At 36.7% G+C, this 21291-nt stretch overlaps 1 protein-coding gene across 2 annotated transcripts in view; it reads right to left on the reverse strand.

Annotated features, from left to right (window-relative positions):
- The window catches only part of HMGCLL1 (3-hydroxymethyl-3-methylglutaryl-CoA lyase like 1), a 151810-nt gene that overhangs the window by 115169 nt on the left and 15350 nt on the right, over positions 1–21291 (reverse strand). For both annotated transcript variants that reach the window (XM_032299746.1, XM_032299748.1), the window contains 2 exons: positions 1539–1619; positions 1207–1314 (listed from right to left, as the gene is read on the reverse strand). In XM_032299746.1, the coding sequence (XP_032155637.1) occupies positions 1207–1314; positions 1539–1619 (189 nt within the window). The remainder of the gene's footprint in view (positions 1–1206; positions 1315–1538; positions 1620–21291) is intronic.

The raw sequence follows: 21291 nt of genomic DNA on the forward strand, positions 1-21291 counted from the left end.
GCATTGCACTTCCCAGCTTCTAGAACTGTGAGAAATAATTATCCTGCTATTTAAGCTACCCAGTCTGCTATTCTGTTATATATGGTCAGTATCCCTCACTGACCATGACAGTCATGGGGTATAAAGACAGCTCTTTAAAGATTCAAGTCCAGGGTTTTAAAGGAAAGAGTTGCACTCCTGGCATGAAGCAGGATGGAAAATAAATTTGATTTTAACCCCGTGAGATTGAGGTGGAGATGGTACATCCACCTGAAGCTTATCAGGGAAGGCAGGACTAGAAATGCAAATGTGTTGTCCTCATAGATGTGACTGTTAGTGTTGGAAAGATAGCCAAAGAAAAGAGGATAGGCAAAGAAAAGTACTGAAAACAGAATCTTAGGGGAGCCTTAAACTAAGAGGTGAAGAGAGATGTCAGAGATGACAGAGAAAGACCAATTGGGAAAATAACTGATTCATTAGAGAATAATGGAAACTAAGGAAATGATATCAAGAGTAGTTGGTGAAACTAACTGCTGTGGAGAAATTAAGGGATCCAAGGACTGGGATGAGGAAGAGAGAGTATCACACTGGTTGATGATTACTAGTGATGTTTCAAAGATCAGTCAAGTCTCAGAAGTGATGACTGCTGCCACATGCCAGAAAACTTGATTGAAAGCTGTATCATTTTGTCATCTTTCAAGGCAAAATTCTAGATGACTCTCTGCTTTGTCTTCAATTACCTATTTGATGCTGTATCCCTATAGCAAATACAAGTGTCAAAAAAAAAAAAAAAAAAGCAAAGAAAAAGGAGTATGTCTCTCCATTTCTCACTCTTTAATGTGGGATTCTAGAAGGAAGCTATCAGGATACTTAGTATCATTTGCTTCTAACAGACAAAATGACTCATGTATTCAGAGATGTTCAGATTATTTAGAAAATCAGCCATAAAATGATAAAGATAGGGCAGACCCCCTAAAATGCTGTTCCAAGGCCTTGTCCCCTATCCATGATATAGAACTATACTCACACAGGCTTAGTATAAAGTTCCAAGTAACTTTTAGGATGTCATTAAAGGGTTTCTATTTAATCATATCATAGTCCACAGGCTAATATTTTGTAAGAAAATGGAAAATTAGTCATTATATCAAGTTAATATCACAGCATTTACTAAATAATTTTTGGTGAAGTTGAATTAAGATCTAATTAAGAAATTGCGGGTTTACATACCTGTGGTACCCATCTGGAAGACACAAAGCTAGTCACCTCTATTACAGACAAGCCAGTTTGGGAAAGTCGATTGATAAATTCAATTTTTATATCTGTAGGAACTATAACCTATAAAAACAAAAGGAAATATTGTATAAGTAAATTATATAGGGTCTATTGAAGTACAAACAGAAAATTCCTAAGTCAAAGTGAGTGTTATTTGTAATTTATAAATTCAAGTAGCAAGTGACAAAAAATATATAATCATGTAACATATGAAATCCATGTAAATCTTTAAAATCTTAAACCTATTACTATTTAGACAGCATTTGAAATAAATGGTGTAAAACTACCTTTTCATTCTGCAATCCATCCCTGGGTCCAACTTCTACTATTTTAACAAACTCAGGGAGTCCAGATGACTGGGATGTTTCCTGAAATGCAAAACATAAGTACAAGAAAATATAACTTTTAGATTGTTACACTTGCTTATTTGAAAAGTCAAACAATTGTACTTTCTTATACTCTTACCCCAGAGAATTAAAATAGTGAGAAATCAACACAATGATATGAAAATACACCATTTATATTGCTTACAACATGAAGTTTTTTTTTCTTATAACTAAGTGATATTTAGCCTAGTTGTGAAAAAAATTCAAAAGATTGATTAATAAAATATAATTGTAGAATATTTACTTGGGACTTAAACAGCAAATCTGTTGGGTGATTCTGTGTATGACTATAAATTGACCACCGTTACGTTTATTTAAAAATTACATATTGGTCAGTGGTGTTGGCTCATGCCTGTAATCCCAGAACTTTGGGAGGCTGAGGTAGGCAGATCACAAGGTCAGGAATTTGAAAGCAGCCTGGCCAACAGAGTGAAACCCCATCTCTACTAAAAATACAAAAAAGTAACTGGGCGTGGTGGCGGGCACCTGTAATCCCAGCTACTTGGGAGGCTGAGGCAGGATAATTGCTTGAACTTGGGAGGCGGAGGTTGCAGTGAGCTGAGATCACACTACTGCACTCCACACCGAGGCCACAGTATAAGACTCCATCTCAACAACAGTAACAACAACAACAAAAGCAGCAATGAAAATTATATCTTAAGCCAGGTGCTGTGGCTCATGATTGTGATACTAGCACTTTGGGAGGCTGAGGCATATGAATTGCTTGAGCCCAGGAGACTGAGACCAGCCTGGGCAACATAGTGAAACCTCATCTCTATTAAAACACACACACACACACACACACACACACACACACACACACACACACACACACACGCTAGCCAGGCGTAGTGGTGGTGCATCCTGTAGTCTCAGGTACTCTATTTGGGAGGCTGAGGTGGGAGGATTGCTTGAGTCCAGGAGATCAAGGCTGCAGTGCGGAGTGACTGTGCCACCGCATTCCAGCCTGGGTGACACAACAAGACCCTGCCTCAAAAAAATAAAATTACATCTTTAAGTTAAAAGACTACTTCTACTTCCACAAAGAGGAATACAAGATGCCATCCTCTATACCTTGAACTTGAATGTGGATTTATTTTTGAAGATTGGGCCCAGAAAACTGAGAGGTAGAGAAGACAGTGTGCTGTTTATTTATTTATTTTTTTAATTGTACTTTAGATTCTGGGGTACATGTGCAGATCATGCAGGATTGTTGCATAGGTACATACATGGCAATGTGGTTTGCTGCCTCCATGCCTCTGTCATCTATATCGGGCATTTCTCTCCATGTTATCCCTCCCCAACTCCCCACCCCCCTGCTGTCCCTCCCCAATCCCCCGCAACACACCTCAGTGTGTGATGCTCCCCTCCTGTGTCATGTTTTCTCATTGTTCATCACCCACCTATGAGTGAGAACACGTGGTGTTTGATTTTCTGTTCTTGTGTCAGTTTGCTGAGAATGATGGTTTCCAGATTCATCCATGTCCCTACAAAGGACACAAACTCATCATTTTTTATGGCTGCATAGTATTCCATGGTGTATATGTGCCACATTTTCCCTGTCCAGTCTATCATCGATGGGCATTTGTGTTGGTTCCAGGTCTTTGCTATTGTGAACAGTGCTGCAATGAACATACGTGTGCATGTGTCTTTATAATAGAATGATTTATAATCCTTTGGATATATACCCAGTAATGGGATTGCTGGGTCAAATGGAATTTCTATTTCTAGGCCCTTGAGGATTCGCCACACTGTCTTCCACAATGGTTGCTGTTTATTTTTTTTCTGTGTCACACAGCACAGTTACCACCTAAGTGCCACTCCCTGAAAGATAGACCCCTAGTGGAACCTAAACCACAGGAACCCACTGGGAGCAGCCTGGCTCCAGCCAAATGTAGCAAACACCTTGTTCTACCTCTTACTAAAATCTGACATGGCAAATGGTCTGGTTTCTGAAACCTCTGCCCCTAGACTAGGTATTATGGATCTAGTATAGAAGATATATTTGCCTTGTAAATATGCCCATTTAGAAGGCTATTGTTTAAAATAGGGGGAAAATAAAGCAGCCTTTGAAATTTTATATTGTAGTTAAATCAGAAGCATACTCCATCTTTTAGACTGTACCAACATAATCTCTTGGTACCTCTGAGGCGAGTTAAGTTTGGGTAACCCACCAGCAAGTTCTTCAAGAGAATAGTTGACAGAATCAGCCCAGCCCCACAGAATCTGTGTTTAAAAGGTTTTTGTTTGCTTGTTTTTGCCTTTCATCAGGAATGATAAATTCAAGCCAACCAGTTATTGTCTCACTCTGTCCTTGTAAAAATTACGGCATACATGGGTAAGGTGGCTGTTTTGAATGCAGAACCAAATTCAAATCAGTGGCACAAAAACATATTCAAGAACCATTTTTAGGGTCCATAGCTTTGGCTGGTATTATCAGCATTCTGAGCTATCAGCAAAGAAACCCTGATGGTCCTGGTTACAATGTTTACAGATCACTCTCCACAATTCCCATGAAATTAGCAATTCAATAGCAAAAAAGCAACCTAGAAGAAAAAGAACGCTAATTTCTGCGTTTTCTGTGCAGATTGTGATGTATGAAGTTAACTTGAGAGAGTGGAGGGATGAGAGGAAGACCCGGGGTTCCTCAGCCTGAGACTCCATTTGGATGACAATCATGAAATCAGGCCTAGTTTACAAGGTGTCTGTAATAATAATAGTATAGAATAATGAGTATGTTATGATAATTATATAATTATATTAATAATAATTCATATGAAAGTAATGAATCATTCAACAAAAACTCCTGCCCGTAACTAGCTTACATTTTAGTGCTACAGTGATCTGGAAGCTACTGTGAGGCAGGGATGGGGAGGGATGTTTTTCTTATACACTGAATATATGAAAATTAATGAATGACTTGTAAGTTACAAGGAATTGAGTTGTGTTTTACTGTAGTCTGGAGAAGTTAGAAACATACTCCTTAAACAGGCCAATAGTCTAAAATTTATTTTTACGGCATTAAATGTCCTATGTTACAGAACTCAGTGTATCCTGTTTAATGTGCAGTAAGTATAGTGTATGATACTAGCGAAAAAACAAAAGATGTTTTATCCAGAGTGAATGTTTCAAAAGGCTCTGTTTTATGGCTGAATGTATGCCCACATGTGGCATCAGATTTCTAATGGTTCACTTTCATAGAGTAACAACAAAAGAAACACTATCTTGCATTTATATGTTACTTTACTTTCCCAAAGAACTTTTCTATCTACATTTCATCTGTGAAGCTACTCTGTGAGGTAGGCAGACCTGAGAGATTAAATGACTTCCTAAGTTTACCTAGCTAAGTTCCCTGGCTCTTATTCTAGTTTTCTTTAGGTTAAGATTAAATACATCACCAACTATTGAGTTATGGTTGAAGAAAATAATAATGAATCATTCTTTTATACAGAACATAAGTAATGTGCTTCACTCACATTTTTCAATCTTACATAAAATTAAATGGAAGGAGTATTTTGAAGGGAATTTCTCTGAAATCTTTAGAGTGTGTGTGGGTGTATGCCAGTGTGTACGCTTGTGTATGTAACATATACATTTCTCAGCAATAATAATGGTTGACTTCTATATATACAGTCAACCCTTTTCACGGTGATAGATATGATTGCTTATTAGTCACCCTACAAATTCTGCTTTTTTCCCCTAGGAAAATAATATCATCTATAGTAGAAATTTCTAGACAGATTCGCTTAGGTTTCATGCACTTCATTTCTTGAGGAATAATTTTTTTGTGTAAGTGAGGTCTTTATGAATAGTGAAATATCCTATTTCATTGCCAGTATTCCTAGTAACTGCTATGATGTTCAAATCAAATGTTCCCATTACACAGATAAGAGGTCTGAATCAGGAAATTGTGACTTCCTTTCAAAATTAAATTGAGACTTTTTTAAGGGGGCATTAGAGATCAACTTTTCCAAAAGAATCTATTTTTGTTGTCTCATTTGAAATATGCACATGGTGCATTTTGTGGTAATGTTAAACTCTCCAATTCTGCTATTTGTTATATCTTGGATATTAATTTCTGTTTTAATCAACTATAATCAGAAACACATAAACTATTATCATTTATAAAGCAGATATCCATAGTAGCCTTGGTCCTCCAGAGCAATCAAAAGACATTTCTTTTCCTGGGTGTCTCTCTACAATGGAAGGTTGACTTAACAAAGCTAATAGTGAAACCTTTCTTTCAGAATACCTATGTGCCAATGTTGATTCACAGGCATAGACTGTACTGCCAATAATAAATTATTATTAAGCTGCAATCTTTGGCAGTTTAATAATAAATTATTTGTAACTATGTAAAAATAAGTTGTAATGTATTATTATGTTATCTAAGACTCCATGAACAATAGGTCTTAATTTACTAAATCAAAAAGTAAAGGAAAGTATCTGCTTACTTTCTAGCAGTTTTTGGACAGCCAGAAGAGAAGTGGAAACTGTGCTTACTTTGTTTTCAACAGCCTTCAGTAAAAGCTTTAGCAGAGATTAAAAACAAGCTCTAGAAATGTCAAAATCCCTCTCTATATGTATATTAATATTCATTCTTGGAACTCAATGGAAAATCAGTGCAGAGTATGAGTGGAGACATACAGCATAAATAAATATGATTTCTTCTGGAAATATATGCATTTTATGAATGCAAATCAATCAAGAGTAGTTACAAAAAATCATAGGAAAATTATATAAGGGGCATTTGCCACGTATGGCAGATTGAAATGTAGTAGAAAAGTGGACAAGATAAGAGCATCTAAAATTGCTTATTAAATTTTTTGAGTGAGATTTTTAGCATCTGTACCATATGCGTTCACTTACTAGTTAAATAAATTCAATTTTTTAAAAGTATCTTGAGCAATAAATGCATTCAGGTGTTTAATATTCATCAAGTATTGTTTTAATATAAAACAACTATTATGAATAAAACAAACTGAAGGATGAAAATAAAATAAAATGAAGGATGAAAATAGAAAATATAAGTAGATTAAAATAGATAATATTAAATAGATTAAAGAGAATATTAATAGTGAAAATGGAGAATATTAAGTTTATAAAATGTGGATAGTAATAAAATAATAGAAAAAAAATGAGACAAAGTACATATGAGAATAAACAGATCAAAGAAATCAAGAATAGGAATTTTTAAAGCAAGAATTTAATAAAGCACCCAATGAAAGCATTAAAGTGAATTTAAAATAATTCAAAACAGAAAAACTTCTATGAATTGATAGAGCATGAAATACTGTAAACATGATAATGCTTCTTTAAATGATGGTTGATATTTACACTAGTTTCAAAAAATAAAATTATTTATTCTTGTATTATGGCCACTTAACATTGAAATAAAATAAACTTTATGAAAAAAATAGCCAACATGATCTATAGGTTTTTCATTACAATTATGATCATTATTGCTATATTGAAGGTTAAGATAGTAATAAAACTGCTACTTTGAACATCAAAATGAAATGTTTTATTTCAAATACTTAATATAGAAAATTTCCTCTCCTTAGTGGTGTGTTCACAAACAAAATTTGTTTGATCTCACACTCTGCCATCTTGCTGTAAGTCCCAAAATTTATTTTAAAAACTGCTAAAATTGTGTGTGTTCGTGTGTGCATGTGCACGTGTGTGTGTGTATGTGTCTAGTGTATTTGGTATAGCTTAATTTTATGGGATAAAATTGTGATATGCCAAGTTTCGTCATGGAAATATTTTCTGGGATGATTCATTTCTGAAAACAGTGGCTTATGAAAGAAAATGAAACTATTCATATTTAAGCCAGACACCCAGCAGCAGGTCTTCATAGCCACAAATCTGAAGGAAACTATTAAAATGCATAAATTGTCAGCTATCAAGTCATGCTCCTAAGATAGCATAGCAGTGTATTAGCTGAGGACGCTTGGTTTAATATTTGGCAGAGAAGACATAACAGGTCATTCTAACTTGTTATGTAAATTGGGGCTATTATTATTTACAAAGACAATCAAACTTCTTTACATAATTTTTTTGTTATACCATGTTGGTTATACAACAATGGCAAGTCAGGAAATGGTATCAGTGATGTGCTAGGAGTTTTCAGCTTTATATACACTCTATTAAGCACAGTAAGACTATTCAGTGATCCACACAGTTATCAACCCAAATCCATTCAAATTTCAAATAAACCTTTTCAGATATTAATGAAGCTTCCATCAAAATACAGCTTTATGTAATATTTTTTTTCTGATTGGCAAAAATAAAAATGTCTGAGCATCTGTGTGATTACAGACACACAAAAATTAACAGAAAACAAAAATCCATGGTACCTTATACTTCTGGATATGTGAACAGTGTTTTATATCTGTTGGAGATAAATTGGTTAGTGCAAAAGGTGACAGGGGAACAGGTTGAGAGAAATACTACCTTACCCTAATAAAGTTAGTTGAAATATTTACCTTAGGAAATTTTTATTTTTGTTATTAATAGACTATAGCAGATGTTGTGAGATGCTGCTCAGATACGCCTAGGACGGAGGCATTCTCAGATACTGGAGTTTTGGCAGCAGATGGCATTTCACTGAGCCCCTTTTCTGTAATTGCCCTCAGCTACAGCGCCACTTTATCCAAGGTCATACCCCCATCCTCTGATCATCCAATAAGTGGCTTATGCAGGAACATAAAAGCCTCACCACTTTGCCTCAGGGTAGTAAAACTGGAAAGGCCATATCAGCTCCAGGATCCCTGTGTGACTGATTGAAGCTCTGTCGTGACTAAATCATAGTTCAACTTCTTCTTCTACCTAGTTTTATATCCTTTACTTCCTTATAGTTATTGAATCCAAAAGCAATAACATCCTGCAAACAAAGCCCTGTCCAAGAGCCTGTTCCCAGGAAACCAGACCTAAGAAAATTAGTGCCAGGAATGAGCTGAGGAAATAGTCTCTAAAATGGGATTTGGGAGCTAGATCAGTTGCTGGTTAATTTTCAGATAGTTCATATCCTTCGAAGTAGGTGGGATATTGCTACTCTGTGGTAATCTGCAGCAGTGTAGTTGTTAAAATATTCACTGATTCTCACTCAGGACAATTTTGCACCCCAAGGGACACCTGGCAACATCTGGAGAAATTTTTGATTGTCAAAATTGCTGGGCACTACTGGCATCTAGTGGGGTAAAAATCTTACAATGGGCAAGACAGGATTCCACAACAAAGAAGACATCCAAAATTCATAGGGTTGAGGTTAAGCCATCCTGACCTCTACAATAAAAATTAATGAAGGGCATAGTTCCTCAGTTAGTTTTGGTTAGCTGCTTCATTGTAAAAGTCATGATCCCTTGCATAGTCTATACATCGTAGCCAATTTTCAGACACACACACACACACACACACACACACACACACACACACACACGTGACTGAAGAAGCAGCCCGATGTTCATGATAAGGACCTTGTAACACTAAGATCACTATATGAAGTAATTCATACAATCTTTTCCCAAGGGCATCTGTAGCCATTTATTTGAGCAAATTTACACTGGGTAAAGAAGAATACCAAAAATTTCAGATTCTTGGATACAAGGTTCAAATGGACAATGATACTTGAAGATCCAAAATATTGTTATATCCCCCTTGTCAGAATGAGAAATACGAGGGCCAAGTCCTGGGTTCTTATTCCCTGTGGTTATTTCTCAGTCCCTGAGTATATAATCGGAAATAACATATTTGGTATTTGGAACAGCCATTACTGTATATTAGTTCCATGACTCGTAATGTAAGAGCTATTGTAGCAGGGAAGGGCAAGTAGAAGCTTTGGAAATCCTTTCAGACTCTCCTTCAGCTGAGATAGTAAAAAAAGAAAAAAAAAAAAAAGAGGAAGGAGAAGAAAGGGGAGGAGAGGAAGAAGGCATATTAGGAGAAACAGCAGAGATTATTACCATCCTCAAGAATCTAAAGAAAGTAAAAGATGTGGGGGTTATGGCCTCATCATGAACCTCCTCTGATCACCAGCACAACCGCTACACAAACTAGAAGGATGTTATGATTTTGGAGGATGACAGCAAGCTACCGTAAAGAAAACCCCATTCATAGCTTCTGTGCCAGTTGCAGTATTTTTACAAAAGCAAATTAACACTGCCTTATTTAAATGGTATGCAGCCGCCAATGGGTGAATGCATTCTTTTCTATACCTGAAAGAAAGGACAGCATTAAAATTCCAATTTGCGGGCCGGGTGCAGTGGCTCAAGCCTGTAATCCCAGCACTTTGGGAGGCCGAGGCGGGTGGATCACGAGGTCACAAGATCAAGACCATCTTGGTCAACATGGTGAAACCCCGTCTCTACTAAAAATACAAAACATTAGCTGGGCATGGTGGCACGTGCCTGTAATCCCAGCTACTCAGGAGGCTGAGGCAGGAGAATTGCCTGAACCCAGGAGACGGAGGTTGTGGTGAGCCGAGATCACGCCATTGCACTCCAGCCTGGGTAACAAGAGCGAAACTCCGTCTCAAAAAAAAAAAAACAACAACAACAACAAAAAAAAAACCAAACAAAAAAAAAATAAAATTCCAATTTGCCTGGGATAGACAACAGTAGATTTTATAGAATTCTCTCAGTCCTATATTCACTCACCTATTGTCTGTCATAACATATTTCAAAAGGCCTGAAATATCTGGACGTTCTGCAGAATGTCACATTGATCCACTTGATTGACTAAAGTTCTAACTCTTTGAAAGGAAACTCAATTAAAATGAATTAAGAAATTGTAAAAGTAATTTAGGGAGCCTTTTAAAAAATGCAGGCATTCAAAAACGCACACACAAAAAGAAAAATTATTGCTGAATAATCATTACAGAATCTAAAGTATAAAATAGACAATACTATAGTGATCTATCTGTAGAGCAAATAGACGTAGTGTAGAGATTTAAATACTAAACATGAATGCTGCCAGTCCTCCATTTCAGACTCGGGGCAGACAATAGTAATGCAATATGCAGTTTTTCACAATGAGTACAGGTGCATCTTCTAGGCCTTCCCAATACAGCTACCTATTCCAGTATCTACTATCCAGGTAGATACGACTACCTAAATTCAGGTATCTACCATCAATAGTCTACTCTGCAAGAAAAAATCCATTTTCCATCCCTGATATAGTGAAAAATTCTATTACCACTCTGTACCTCATGTACTCATCTATTAAAAAAATGGAGGTTTCAATAGCTAAAAGGAGTCGTGGCAAAGCCACGCGTAGCACTGTGTGTATATATGTGATGGCATTATGCAAGTAACAGGTATAGGAAAAATACTTTTTGTTCATTTATTTATCCACTTACCACTGACTAGATATCTAATATGTGTAAAATCCTGTGCTAGAGCTTGGTCAAAGAAAGTCTATTTGGATACAGAGATTAATTTTGAAGGAGGTGCCCTCATTAAAATCCTCCCCAAATAAACCTTTAGTTTCTTTAGCAGCTGTGTTTCCAATACCTCTACGGAAGCAAATATTAGAAAAGTTTTAAAACTGATGGTATAGGCCAGGCACAGTGGCTCACACCAGTAATCACAGCACTTTGGGAGGCAGAGATGGGTGTATCACCTGAGGTCAGGAGTCTGAGACCAGGCTGGCCAATATGGGGAGACCTCATCTGTACTAAAAATATAAAAAATTGGCCAGGTATGGTGACTGATGCCTGTAATCCCAGCACATTGGGAGACCGAGGTGAGCAGATCACCTGAGGTCAAGAATTGGAGACCAGCCTGGCTAACTGGTAAAACCCCATTTCTATTAAAAATACAAAAAATTAGCCAGGCGTGGTAGTGTGTACCTGCAATTTCAGCTACTTGGGAGATTGAGGCAGGAGCTTGAACCTGGGAGGCAGAGGTTGTGGCGAGTTGAAATCATGCTACCATACTCCAGTCTGGGCAACAGAGGGAGATTCCTCTGTTTTATATATATATGTATATATATATAACAGAGACTCCTCTCTCTATGTATATATATAATATATATGATATAGTAGGGGATGCAGAGTGGTGGTGAAAAACTTGAGAGACAAACAACCTGGCTCTACCATGTACTGATGAAAAAAACAAGAGAAAATAATTTAGTCTTCTTACTCTCCTCTGTTAAAAGTGGGAATAATAATGGCATTTAGCCCATAAGTTTGTTTTAAGGATTAAACGAGAATGCATATGCAAAGCATTTAGCAAGGTGTTTAATGAAGAGTTAATACTTCACCAGTGTTTGTCGCTTGCCTTTTCATAAGGCTAACATGAAGACATGGGACTTTTTTTTTTTTGATATTTTGCAAAAAGGGTAGCTTAAGTTATTCCATTTATCATTTTAAAATATAACTACTTGTTTAAAATTTGCAATGAAAGGAATCATTGTTGATAGTAGAGCAGATTACCTTACACAGTTCTTGCCACAATCAAAATCATACATGGAAATTATTCAAGTTCTTTCAGCAAGGAGCTCAAAACACTTTGGAGACATTATCTCATTTTGGAACCTGCCAACAATTTTATCCACCTACAGTGCTGACAACATCAACTCCACCCATCCTGTTCCACTTGGCAATGTCAACCTCAGTTTGAACATTTGAGAGGCAACAGAGGTGCACTCACTTCAACATGAGGATAAATGAGAGCTCGTATTCAAAAGCTGGCTGAATAATGCCATAAGTGAATACAGGGGGCACAGCTATTTACTTGTTAGAAATGTTTTTGTGGTAAAAATACTAATGTAAAAGGCAAATTAAGTACATTACTAATTATGAGTGGCAACATATGCTTAGAGGCAAGAGTATCAAAAAAAGTCTTATGTCTTCTTCACAAACTAGGCTTTAATTTCTTCTTGTATTGCAGGGAGTTTCTTTTTAACCTCAAAGCATAGGTTTGGGGTGTAAAAAGAGATAAAATTTTCTTAAATGCAGAAACTCTTGCAGAATATGGAGCTGGCAGATAAACAGTTAGACATTCACATCACAGGATAAGATTTGAGTTGACCTATACCCTCAAGCAAACAAGACTTCACAATTCCTTTAAGCAACCCAGTTACTCATTTAGTCATTGTTCTTCGGGTAACTAGTGATTCTAATTGCCATTGTAATTAATGCAATGAAAAAACTCTACCTCAAAATCTATCAGAATTTTCAGAAGCCATAATATTTAGGACATTCAAAGTATAAAGTCAATGAAATATGCTGAGAACAATCCACACAGTGGAGGGGGACTTAGGCATTTTGAAACTGTGCTGATACACAGGACCCTTTTAGACACCATGGCCAGGGGAGGGGTTCTGCTTGCCCAACTCTAAAGGATCTGTTCTAGAACTGATACTTAATCCATTCCTCTACAATCCGTCCTTCCACAGGCTTCCTGTTCTTTGGAAATATACATGAATTCATCTTTGATTCCTCTCTTCTTCTCATACCCTATATCTGATCTATTAGCAGATCATGTTCTATCTTTAAAATAATGATTTCTTACTTGGATAACTGCAATAAAATTATAAGCAATCTCTCTACTTCCGCTATTGCCACCTTCCCTGCAAGGCACAAAGCAGCCTTCCTAGCACTTCATAAACATCAACCAAATCACATCACTTCTCTGTTCAATATCTTCTATAACTTTCCATTTCCCTCAGAGAAAAATCCAAAGTCTTTGCCCTGGCCTTGGAGGCCCCCATGATCTTGCATCTTACCACCTCTCTGATTCCTTCTCCCATTCATCCTTTGTCTCTGCTGAAGCTACATTGAATTATTTGCCGTTTCCTGAACACCAAGGCATTTGCATTTGCCCCTGTTGAACTGTTGTTCCCCTACATATATGTTCTTCCCCTACGTATAGCTCACTTCCTCACTGCTTATAGGAGCTTTGCTTCCTAAAAATACTCCATAAAATAATACCAAAAAGTTAACAACAACAACAAACCCACAACAAAAAGGAAACTCCACTCTCGACCTTCCTTACTCTTTAATATGCTTCTAGCACTCATCTGTAGCATGTTATATATGCATCTATTTATTTGTCTATTTCCTGTCTCTTCTTCTCAACTAAGAGCCCCTTGATGGCTCTTAATTTTGTTAGGTTCACTGCTGCGTCCCAGTCTTTAGAACTGAACCTGGTATATAGCACACACTCAGTAAACACTTACAGAATAAATAAATGGGTATAATTTATCCAATCAGAGTTCAAAGAAGTGATGAATTTTTTATCAGTCACTTAATGAAGGATTTTCATACTCATGTTATGGCTTTGAAAACTAGTAAAAAATAACTATAAATAAGGTGCCCTGATACTCTGGGGAAGACAAGTAGAATAATTATTTGCATATTAGTTATTCAAGGGAAGCCTTTAAAAACATCTGGAATGGGAGCTGCATCCGAGGAGGAAATGTCGACAAAAAAAAAAAAGCCGAACACCTAGATCACTGCTCTTTTAAACAGGATGTCCCATGGATCAAAGGAATATACATGTTTCTGTTGTGGGGGTTCTTTTGGGCAGGATGAGGTAGAGTTGAACATTTCCACTGGTATTACTGGCCGTAATAGATACAGATTCTTGACCCTGAAGGCCAGTATGCAGGATCTTCGGGAAGTTCTCTAAACTAGAAGGAGAGAAGTTGGAATTATTGTTAGGAACGTCAACTTACCAAAGACCCAGTGGAGTTCTGTAACTATTGATAAGCTATTGAAAAGCTCATCAAATCATTCCTTTATTTCATGAGCCCTGGCAGACAGCAGTGGATAGGAAAGACAAAAGGCCTTGTATTCACAAACTTACAGACAATAGTAAAAAATAATAATTAAAATATATAGTATAAGTGTCATAAAAACAAAGAAATCAAGAAAGGAGGAGAAGAACTAAGGGAATGAGAAATGGGTTACACTTGGAGGTTGCAGTGAGCTGAGATCGTGCCACTGCACTCCAGCCTGGTGACAGAGCAAGACTCCATCTCAAAAGATAAAAAATAGAAGAAAGAAAAAAAAAATTTTACATAAGAATTGTGCTCTGAGGAAAGAATAAAATGAAGTAAGTGGTGGGGATGGGTACAAGGGTATACAGATATCCTAGGGAACAGCCTTCTAGTCAAGGGGACAGCCAGCACAAAGTTGTGTGAGTTGATTGACGGAAATGTGCCCAGAATGTTAACTGTTCTAGCCAGAGCCAGAAGACCACTGTTAGATGGAGAAGAGTGAGCAAGGAGTCAGGAAATAGCAAAATGGTATTGGAAGTGTAAAGAGGGCCTGGGTGAAGATTTTTGTTACCAAGCAGATGGAAAGCCACTAGAGGGTGAGCTCTGGAGCAGGGGAGTGATACTATCTGAGGTACCTCTGATTGAGCTCACTCTGGGGATTTTATTGAAAATAGACTGAAAGGTGCCAGGGCAAAAACAAGGAGACTAAGAATCAGGAGTTCATAGAAATAATCTAGATGAGAGATGACAGCCGGCTGGATTAGGATCATTCGTGTACAAGGACCAAGTGGAGACCCTGAGAGTTCATTAACTTCTCACCCTGTCAGAGTAAGTCTCCTGACGCTCAGGCTGGGCAGGGCAGATGCATACCTTACATCTTGATTTCCCCTGGAAGTTTGATGTAAAATGCATAGAAAGTTGGAATACTTATGAGAGAGAAATACTCCGGAATGTAATAAAAAAGTCAAGTAAATTGTTAAATGTAGTCAAAACCTGCTTCTCAGTTAAACACTTTCCTCCCTTCCCCCAGAATACTACTAAATATTTTCCTACAGGAAGCTTTCTCACACTTTATAAAATTAGATTTAGTCACCCTAGTGATACTAATATTTTGCTGTCTCCATTTTACTCCCAAGAACCCCAAAACTGAAAATTCATTTACAGATACTAATTTATACTAAATCGTCTTATATGAAGATTTCTTTGTATATTTTTTTCTAGCCACTAAGCTTTAAAGTATATGGTAGTCTTTAATCTAATCCTACTTAAGGGGATGAGCCTTTAAGTCAGACACTTACTTATACAGGCTTCCTGCCTGTAACATCTAACATCAGGCTGGTCCACCGCAAAACAACCACACTTCAGGTTGCCTGGCAGTACGTCTGAGCTCTTGGGCAGTGCTTGCCATCAGCAACTCCAGCTCTGCTCTCAGCCATATCTAGATTGATTCTCACTCACTGACCCCTCACTTGGCACCCCTCTCTAACACACTGACCTTTCCCATCCCTGATTCTAATTAAAACTTGTGTTTTGTCTCTTAAGGGCTATGTACCCAGCTGATGAGGTTACTACTGGCTTTATTATACTTTTCTTTCCAGGTGGCCTATTTCATTTTAGAGACACCATATTTTGAACCCCAGAGGTGTCTCTAAAGTTGGGAATGTGAGCAGGCTGGTGAGGGGTGGTCTGGGGCCACTGAATTTCTAATCCTTCTTAAATCACGTCATGTGTGTATTTGCTCATTCCATGTAAACCTAAATCTAGCCGTGCTTAAATGTTCTCAGTATACAAGGGGGAAAGGGGTTTGCAATAAATTATGTTGCCTGTATAGAGTACAGCTGGTGCCCATACTGTACTTAAAAGTGCTTCATGTACTTGCAGACTGTGCCTAATTTGTTCCACAACCTTCTATCCTCAAGCTGAACAAGTGAGAAACAGGATACTTAGATAAAAGTTTAGCTTGTTAAGGTCTGTCTAAAATATTGCTGCCTTATTCAGGATTTGGTTGGAACCTAGCTACAGAACCCTGTTGTGCTTCAGACTCCATTTAAAGGGACAAAGGGAATTAGGAAGCGTCCAAAAAATGATTAAAGCTCTTCTTATAGGTGGGACAAGCAAGGGTAAAACATACTGGAAATGTGTAACCAGAAGCATATAGAAAACTTAACACACCAATGTATAACTTAAATGTGTGAAGGGTTACCCTACTAAGGTTAGTGTTTACGTCAAATTTTATTTAACATAGGATTAAATTTAAACTATACATTGAGGATGAAAGTTTCTTAAAGTGAGGGCCATTAAATACTGATGGGTTATTGTTAGATGACTGCGCTATCACCGTTTTTAAAAAGGTGGTTAAACATCTCTGTTTGAGGTGGTCCTGGTGTTTACCTGTTTTCTAGGGTGATGAATCCTATCCCCATATTCTCTCATTATGTCCTTGTTGGGGTCATAAATTACATGATTATCACACTTAAATTTACTATATAAATGTACTCTGAAAGAAGATTTAATGATTTTGTACTTCCATCCCAGCTCTATCAGAATTCATACACTTCACAATGACAGAACAATGTCACTGTCTCTAGCTCTGCTGCTAGATCTCATAGTCCTTCATGTGACTATGATGACCGGTAACAATCACAAATAAGTAGACTCACTGCTCCAAGAATCCCTTAATCCCATACATGGGCTATCCTGGAGACTGACTTTTTTCCAGTTTCTTTTCCAGGGGGTAATCTCTAGGCAAATATGTGAAAAAGGAACTTTATTTTCGACCCTGCTTCCCCCAGAACTGCTCCTTGGCTCTTTAAAACAATTTTTCTTTCTATTCCTTAAATTTCCACCATGACCAGAAGTATCCAAACTGCTACTCCTTCGAAAATCTCAATAAAATTTATCTAACCTTGTTCATAATCTGTCAGGACTATTATCTTGGTTATCTAAATGCTATTTGCACCCCAAGGTAGCCAGAACAAATATTGGAGAGGTAGGTATTTCCATACCTTTCACTTAGCAATGGATCCAGCCATAAGACACATTTTAGCAGTCTGGAATCTCTTAAATTTTGACTTCTCAGAGGCACTTAATGAAACAGTCACCCTATGGGAATGCCAGTCTAAAGAGACAGACAAGCAGCAAGGCTGGACAGGAAGAGAAGCCAGAGAGTTATTGAAATAAAATTAAATGAGACTTTTTCCCCCCCAAAAGTCCACAAAAACCTTTTGGTCCCCCAAGTTTTAATGTAGAGCTATTTTGTAATACTACAAAAATAGTCCTTTATTTAATTTACCCAGTTTGTTTGTCTCTGAATATACCCAATTAGCTTAACATTTCATTATAATCAAGAAAAAGAGGAGCCTTCCTAAAGATTTGGCCAGAAGGTTAAATCCATGTGGCAGAGACTGCTACAACATGAATAGACAAAACTCTGCTGCCACCCACACATCTGGGTGTGACCTTTCAAGTGATTTCTGGACAATGGAGTATAGCAAAGTCATGCTACTTTCTGAGTGAAATTGTAGGAAGTGAATGTTTCCTCCTGTGATCCCTTTTCCCATCCTCCAGCTAAATGGGAATGACCTAGAGGAGACAAGGGACACAGGAAGGAGCCTGAAATAACCAGATCATTCACACTGGACTTGAGCAAAAAATTCACCTGCAATTATTATAAGCCACAGAGAATATGGGGTTGTGAATTACAGAGTTTAGACATACTGGTTAATTAAATCTAATTCTTAGATGTGCAGAGATTGAATCTTGTGTTTCCAAAAACTCTATACATTAAAATTAAAGGACCTCTAAGGGATGGTTAGGAAGGAAAACTAGAGCCAGAGAAGGACACTGGCTTCCATAATGCTGTCTTATGTTTCTCCGTAATTTCTCACTTTTCCAGATGCTCAAATGTCTGGCATCATGAAGGAAAACATATATTCAGAATTAAATTTCATTTTGTTTTTAAAATAAACATGAAACTTTGAGGAAAAAATAAACTGCTTCTTATACTATCTAAACCAAACCGAGAGCTTTGTTTATATAGTTATTCATTCCTGTATTTACTAATTCATTCATTCATTCACAATTGAGAGTGGGAAGTGTCATTGAGCAAGGTAAATGAGCCAGAAGACATGATTGTTCACAAGAAGAGTAAAACAAAATTTTTGTTCAAAGTAATTTAAATCAACACTGTCTGCTGCAGCATAAGTAAGTTATCAAACTTCTAAAGCAAAACCACTCACTTGATCAAAGCCTTGGATTTCCATTTCCAAAGGCCACGGCTTTCTTAGGACTTTAAAGTAGGGCCAATATAACTAGAGCAAAACTATAAAGGTGTAATAGCAGAATGTCTTTCCAAGTCTAGGAAATGATGCGCAGTGGCTCTGAATAACTAAACATCATCACTGTCCTTCACTGTTCCAGAAAAATACTTCCCAGTGTGTTCTATTTTATGTGAATCTCATGTTCTGCTTCATGTGATACCTATAAGCTGTTCTATCCAAATTGCAGTCCATTTTTATAAGTTTAGCTGTGATCTATAGTTCATTCTGTTAAGTCTTTTCCATAATCCCTCCGTTCCATATTATATATACACCTTCAGTGCTTCCTTCCCTCCCTCGCATCCTAACACCTTCATTTAATCGCCTCTTAATCATTGCCTGAAAAGTAAACCTTCCAGTCACTTATTGTTTCCTTCCAGATGCTGCTGTTCAATGACTCCCCATGGACTTCACCTAACATTCCATCCATGTTCATTTGGCTGTGCAGACTGTGGTTCCAGCACTCCAAAGCTTTTAAGCTCTTTCTTTCCAAGAAAACTCATAGCTAACACCATTATTTCCTCACAAAAACAGCTAACATCTGCAGACAGAAACACCAAAACAAAGAAAAAAAATTTGGACACTTCTGCTAAACCTGGATACAACCTTTATCAGTCATCTTAGATAATAAATTAATGTTCTTTTTAATTTCTAGTAAAAAATAAACCAAAGTGGTTGATATCAATTTCCCCTCAAAGGAATAGTTAACATTCAGGTTATAACTAAACTAAGCCTCTATTTGAAAAATTAATCTCTAACACAATTTATCAGGTTGTTCAATTATGTTTAATTTTATTCTGTATATAAATAGTTTATTTCAGCTGCATTATTTAGTCAGTCAACTAAAATATCCCAACACACTATATATTCTAAACAAATAGTATGTAATGTTTATCAAAATTATTTCTTCCCAGAAGATTCTCATATTAATAACAACTTGGAATATATCTAAACTGTATTATCTTACAAAATCATCTTTAAAACTTTCATCCTTTTTGTCCTACAATCTCAGGAAATTTAGGTTTCTTATCTAAAAGGAGGAAATATGTAAATTACATTTTCTTACAAAAATTGTCTTTAAAACTTTGATCATTTTTGTCCTGCAATCTCAAGAAATTTTGGTTCCTTACCTAAGAGAAGGGAATAAGGGTCCTACAAGTAAGACTAAGAAAAAGACTCCAAGCCTCCTAGTTCCCAGCTGTTTCTTATATAGATCATAAGGCCCTTCAGCCATGGACTTTTTAGATCAGTGGTTCTCAATATGAATCCCCTGTAGAACCTGTTAAAGCCATTTCCTGGGATCATCTCCAGAGATTGTAATTCATTAAGTTAGACTGGGTTCATGAATTTGCATTTCTAACCAGCTCACAAATAATGGTGATGCTGCTGAACCAAGAAGCACTATTTGAAAACCATATCTCTCACCTAAAAGTCAACTTAAAAACAATTATATGATTATATTTGAGTAACAGTTTATAATCAGTAGCTGTAAAATTGATTTTAAAAATTCTCCTGTCACATAAAGCAGCCCATGTAAAAATTTAGATTCCAATTTTTATATTAATATCCATTCTAATTCCATGGTTTGAAGAACACTTTCTAATTTCTTATTTTATTTCATTTAATTTCATACTACTCTTTCATTTCTAAGTGAAAATGATATATCATTCCCCACTTGGACCATGCTAGGTAGGTCTTCTCAGCATACAGTAGACTAACTAATGGAAGATATTATAAACTATAACACAAATATTCTCAAATAATTCTATAAAATTTCCTTACAAAATTCATAAGTTGTTTTAAATTTTTCTATCCTTTAAATTTCCAGTGGTATTTTAGAAGTACCAATATCAGGAACATCTACATATATTACAGGGCACTGAAAGAAACACACACACAGAAACACTATTTTTAATGCTGAGTACTTTGAAAACAGTGGGAGTTGACTGTTCAGCAAAGGCCTCAAGATCTGCTGCTACCAGCAGATGCCCTGCCCTGGAAAGGTCTCCTTTCAGGTCTTGTGGAGAGAAAAGGCTGAAACACCAATAGCTGACTTACATGGATTTTGGCTAGTAATAGTAAGACTTGGTTTTAATGTCCAAAGCTACTTAAGAACAAATTTAGAAACTTAAAATGGTCATTGGAAAACTTACTTGAGATACTGTTTTACAATCACAAGGACACTCAAAGACAAGAGTAGAACAGGCTAAGCAATTATCTACAAAGCTGACGAAACAGAGCAGGATAGTGGAGATTCTACCCTATCAATGCTTTGTCATACATATCCGCTTTTCAGTGGTTTCTCTCAGTTCTTGTTATACCAATCTCATACAAATGTTCTCAGTTGCTACAAGTCCTAATTTCTCTTTGGCCAACTCATTCCCTCCCCTTGAGAGCTCTAAGTCCAAGAAAAAGAATGCTTTGATATACCACCATTTACCCAACAATAGTAAATATGTCCATATGTAAATATATATATTCATATACATAAACCTACCTACATAAAGACAAATATACTCACAAATATATTTGGATATGGATAGTGTCAATGTCAGTGGATATGTGTATATGCACACACATGATGATACATAAAAACATATTTACAAGAACAA

Source organism: Sapajus apella, unplaced genomic scaffold, assembly GCF_009761245.1.
Source record: "Sapajus apella isolate SASKATOON/1434 unplaced genomic scaffold, GSC_monkey_1.0 scaffold41, whole genome shotgun sequence".
In the NCBI taxonomy this organism is placed as follows: domain Eukaryota; kingdom Metazoa; phylum Chordata; class Mammalia; order Primates; family Cebidae; genus Sapajus; species Sapajus apella.